General features: G+C 43.3%; 1 protein-coding gene across 1 annotated transcript in view; it reads right to left on the reverse strand.

Annotated features, from left to right (window-relative positions):
* LOC138012857 (methylmalonyl-CoA mutase, mitochondrial-like) overlaps positions 1 to 5,000 on the reverse strand; it is a 32,524-nt gene that overhangs the window by 6,552 nt on the left and 20,972 nt on the right. The window contains exons 12-16 of the mRNA XM_068859770.1: positions 4,828 to 4,933; positions 2,989 to 3,080; positions 1,706 to 1,750; positions 1,013 to 1,087; positions 240 to 290 (exon numbers count right to left, since the gene is read on the reverse strand). Of these exons, the coding sequence (XP_068715871.1) occupies positions 240 to 290; positions 1,013 to 1,087; positions 1,706 to 1,750; positions 2,989 to 3,080; positions 4,828 to 4,933 (369 nt within the window). The remainder of the gene's footprint in view (positions 1 to 239; positions 291 to 1,012; positions 1,088 to 1,705; positions 1,751 to 2,988; positions 3,081 to 4,827; positions 4,934 to 5,000) is intronic.

Here is a 5,000-nt window from a genome sequence, read left to right on the forward strand (position 1 = left end):
GCTAGTCCATCGCAGGGTTACCCCCAGCATTACGCTGGTACCCATTTATACACCTGGGTGGAGAGAGGAACCGTGAGAGTAAAGTGTCTTGCCCAAGAACACAACACAATGTCCCCGGCCAGGCCCCGAACCCAGACCACTCGATCCGGTGTCGAGCACACTAACCATGAGGCCACCGCGCCTCCCAGAGCACCTATTTAATGTTTAAGAGTACCTATTTAATGTTTAACAGTACCTACCCTTTCCATTGCCTCAGTGATTTCACCAACCGTGCAGCGAACTCTTGCTGCCTGTCATTATAAAAGGAAATGAACTGTGTATAATAGGCCTTAATCACACGGCGGATTGAAAACGTTTGTTTTTGTGCACCGAAACTCGTTCCCGAACATTTCAACTCGAGGTTCGGGGTACGAAATCTATTGTCTATGCCGCGTGAAAAAGACCCGTTATGATAAACCTTAATTATTTGATTACGCTCTTGGCAACTGCAAACTAGCATTCCATGAGCTCAGCCCTTATAAACATAGCTAAATTAATCCATCATCTATTCGCCTCGAACGGCACATGATACAAACTCACAATTGACCAAAGCTCCCAGAGGGCTTAATAGTCACGGGTTCTAGTCTCATTTAAGCTTGAATAGGCCATTTCCGAATTCATGTCTGCCTCCTCTTCAAAACGAGTCTAGGTAGGAAGTTTTTGTGACGATAATTAGTTCCACTTACAGTGCGACGCGCCTCACCGTGGCCACCTAAGGGCCGATTTACACGGTACGATTTTTGGTGCATGCGACAAGCTTAGGACAGACCTACGATATGACTTACGATTGTCGCAGCGTTTTAAAACATGTTTTAAAATGCTATTTAGCCCATGATGCATCGTTCTTAAACTTAAAATTCATGGCAAGAAGGGCTAATTTGCAAACAAACAAAAGAATACTAAAAAATGGTGGCCATCTGGCCACCTTGGAATGAGATATTCCGCAGTTCAATATTTTTTGGCAACTTTGTACCTTAATAGAAAGATCTAATAGATTTCCCTCTCCTGTCTTGCAGCACTCGGAGATTGCATCCATGGCAGATTTTACCTTTAAAGAAAAAGTCCTTTTTCACATTATCTTTTAAAATGTATGATGAGAAGCAAAATATTATGCAACAACATCTTCTCTTCCGTAGTCTACATAAGTGAAAATCTCCTAGTAGTGAACATACATACTTAATTGACCACTCCCCATTGGGCCTTCCTGGGCCAATGAAACAGAAACAACAGCCACCACAGAACAGAAGCACAGCCTCGGAATCCCAACCAGCCAGAGACAAATCAGTTGGCCCTTTACAAGTGCAGCGGAGAAGTCGAACCATAGACTACCAGGATCAAGGCAAGCGCCCTAACAACTGGGCAGCACTGCCTACACCGGCAGTGTCGCGTCGGGTGAAGACATCACCTACATATCTCCATATTTAAAACAGATGGGATGACGTTTGTGTGAAGGTTAATTCTTAGGGCTACGATTATCATAAATGTTTCTATTTACATGAGGACGATAGAGTTTGAGGGAAACTGAAGTGACGGCTATTGCCCGTATTTTCAGGCACAAATGATAGTGAAGTAATGGAGAGGGATACAATACACGTTCATCTTATTTCGAGTATTTCTGGTTATAACAGGTGACTTTCAACGTAGATATTCCGCATGTTGTTCTCACCTCGTCTGGACTTCTCTTTTCCTTGATTCGTTTCAGTTTCTCCAACTTGAGCATAAACGAACAAAGAAATAAAATGAAACAGTTCTTAATGTGAGGGGAGGGGTGGGGACAAACGATGAAATGTGAGATGGGAGGGGTGGGGCATGCAGAGACACACACAGGTACAGACACAGAGGCTCTCAGGTTACAGGACAATGGAAAGATGAAAACGATCAGGTAGGATTAAATCGCAAAACCAAAGACCATACTTTGAAGAAAAAGGAACTAATGGCACACCCTGCGAGCAGAGCCTCCTTTTGTCTTTTTGTTTACTGAGGAGGAGAAAAGTAGGCTCTGCCCGAATCGCGTCAACTCTTTGAAGCCGCCGCAGCCCGAACTTCTGGACTAGTCAATCTTGTTTTCTCTCGTCAAACCGGTTTTTCCAGTGCGAGCGTCCGTTTAGTGACAAAACCGATGGTTATAATTGAGCCCGCTGTACCATGAAAAACCAAGATGGCGGCGAGATCTGGCGTATTAGGCTTGGGTTCGAGACTGTATCCTGGCAACATGCAGCGCATATTCAATACAGATCTTACTCGATCCAAGCAGAGCCTTTCTCGAGAACGCCAAAATCGAGCAAGCAAAAGAAAGGCTCTGCTAGCAGGGTGCTAATGGCATGATGTGGGAAGTTCTAACAGGGAAGGGTGACAGGGGGCTCCAATTTTGAAGAAGAGAAACGAGTATTTCCATCATAGCGATCGTCTCACACGGCCCTCAGAGGTGGAATAAACAGTATATTATCGAGGGAAGGTAACCGGTGAACAAAGAAAAAACCCCTCGGGCAATGTGGATAACTATTGTAGCACAAACTCAGACCAATTATGGCAAAAAACAGGATATGAATCCTGTCCGGAGAAATCAGTTCGAAAAGAGTACATTGGCTGGTTTTGTACTTTAGATGCATAATCCATCTGGGACTAACTTGGGCAAGCATTTTTCCAGCGTCTGTTAAATTCGTCTAGTATAACGATGGACACAGGACGCATGATGCGTTTGGACAAACTATCCAGTTTAGTGCGTCTTCGAAGACCTACTAAAGTGGATAGTTCGAACTGTGTCCGTCTTTATACTACACGAATTTAACAGGCACAGAAAGAAATCTTTGCTCAAAGTTTGTCCCCGACGGATTATGCGTCTTCTATATTTCGTCCCGTCTTTGCACTAGACGGATAACATTCGTCTGGACGGATTATGCGTCTGAAGTATAAAAACGGCCATTGAAGTAATCGTACAAAAAATCTAACCTGTTGTTCTCTGACTTTGGTGTTATCCACGACAAGCACTTCAATGGCCTCTTCTTTTTCCAAGCGATACTTGTTAACACCAACAATAGTTTCTGAGGATCACCAAACAAATAAATTCAGAAAAAGGACTATTAGGAATTGGCAATTCTTTAAGAAGCTCAAAACAACGTAAAGTTTAATAGAGGAGCTCCGGCGCGCGCGCGGAACACCATGGTTAAGAAAATATGATCGCCCATCGATTCTCTACTTGGACAAATCCCATAATACATCTCTTTTACCCTAAAAGATCATGCATAATCATTGTTTGCAATTCTCCTGGGACATGAAGATGAAGAGAATCGAAAACAATGTCTATGCAAAATTTTGGGTGGTAAAAGAGGTGTATTATGGGAGAATTAATGCGAGAAATTTTGGTTTTCGCTATGACGTAATCTTGCGACCCCCCGTTCGTACGTATGTACGTCCTCCCCTCCATCATGCCAATGTGACCAGTATTAAGTGAACATATCGCGGGCTCAAGTTTAGAGCTCGGCGCAAAAATGGCCGCCTCAGTGAAGGGGGTTTGTGTGGTTCGTATAAAAAGGTAAAGTCAGCTTACAGGCCTAGTGGCCCATCAGCCCGGAGCTTATCCCCGGTTTCTGTAGCATGAAGCGACTAGGAGTATTTCTACTCCCCCCTGGATGGGATGCTAGTCCATCGCAGGGTTACCCCCGGCATTTCGCTGGTACCCATTTATACACCTGGGTGGAGAGAGGCACCGAGGGAGTAAAGTGTCTTGCCCAAGAACGCAACACAATGTCCCCGGCCAGGTCCCGTATGTGGTTCGTATGTGCAAACATAATTGCTTTTTTTCGACTGTTCGAAATGATTTTTCGCAGAAAAACCTCTGCTAATGAATGGGAAAAATATCAGGGAAGCAATTTCAAGCAATTTTAGAACGGCAGCTGGACAATAACATCGAGGAATTAAGGTTAGTCTGATGGAGATTAACATTTGCGTTCCCTACTTGCACAAATCCCATGATATATCTCTTTTACCACATTGCTTGCGATTTCTTCTCGAACATGAAGATGTCCCAAGAGAAATCGAAAACAATGCCTATGCAAATTTTACCTTTTTTTGGGGGGGGGGGGGGGAACAATTTCCCCGGGGGGCGGGAGAGGAAGAGGTTTATTATGGGATTTGTGCAAGTAGAGAATCGTAGTCCGAAACGCAATTAACTATGCAAAACACAATCGCCTTTGTTTGTCGTCATGGAGAAATGACAGGTGTTGATACATAAGTAAAAAAATTCTCGGATTCTTCTTTTTCAGCCAAATTTGGTGGAAATATTGGTTGACTAAATTAAAAAACTTCTTTTTTCAACTTTTTGTACCAGAACAATATTTTTGCGAATTTTTGTACTTACGACGCTTTCTGAAAAGTGCTGAATTTTTATTCTGGAAAACCTATTTTACAACCTTTAAAATGACATATTCTAAGCCACATTGCTATAATAATTAAGTCCAGAAAAGTTATTTAGTTTCATAGGTCTTTGAGGACCCATGTTTTCAACCAAACGCAAATGATGTAAATAACCCGAGAGCTCTGCTTTTAGGCTTGGCTAAATCAATATATTAGTTTGTGCACGGCTCAGTTACATGGAGGCTTACAGGATCGATTGAATGAGTGTATGAGTGTCACGTTGGTTCCATTCCTTCAGGTTCAACAATGAGAGGGGCAAAATTGAACAAAAATGGATTGATGCTCAATCTCGTTCCCAGGGTCTCCCTTAAATCCCGTTACCTGAAAACGAGGTTAACCGCTGTCTCATCTTTTCGTGTGTTCACCGTCTCTTACCTGAGCCAGAGTCGATCCTCGCTTGTCGTTTAGCCGCACATTCCTCTATTCGCAGTTTTGGCATTCCAGCAGCTACTGCCTTGGCCATGCCTCCTAACTCTTCCACCTATAAACCATTCATTACAAGTGTCCTGAAAAAGTGGGTTGGCCACATAGCTATGGATAACGACAGC

Source organism: Montipora foliosa, chromosome 8, assembly GCF_036669935.1.
Source record: "Montipora foliosa isolate CH-2021 chromosome 8, ASM3666993v2, whole genome shotgun sequence".
In the NCBI taxonomy this organism is placed as follows: domain Eukaryota; kingdom Metazoa; phylum Cnidaria; class Anthozoa; order Scleractinia; family Acroporidae; genus Montipora; species Montipora foliosa.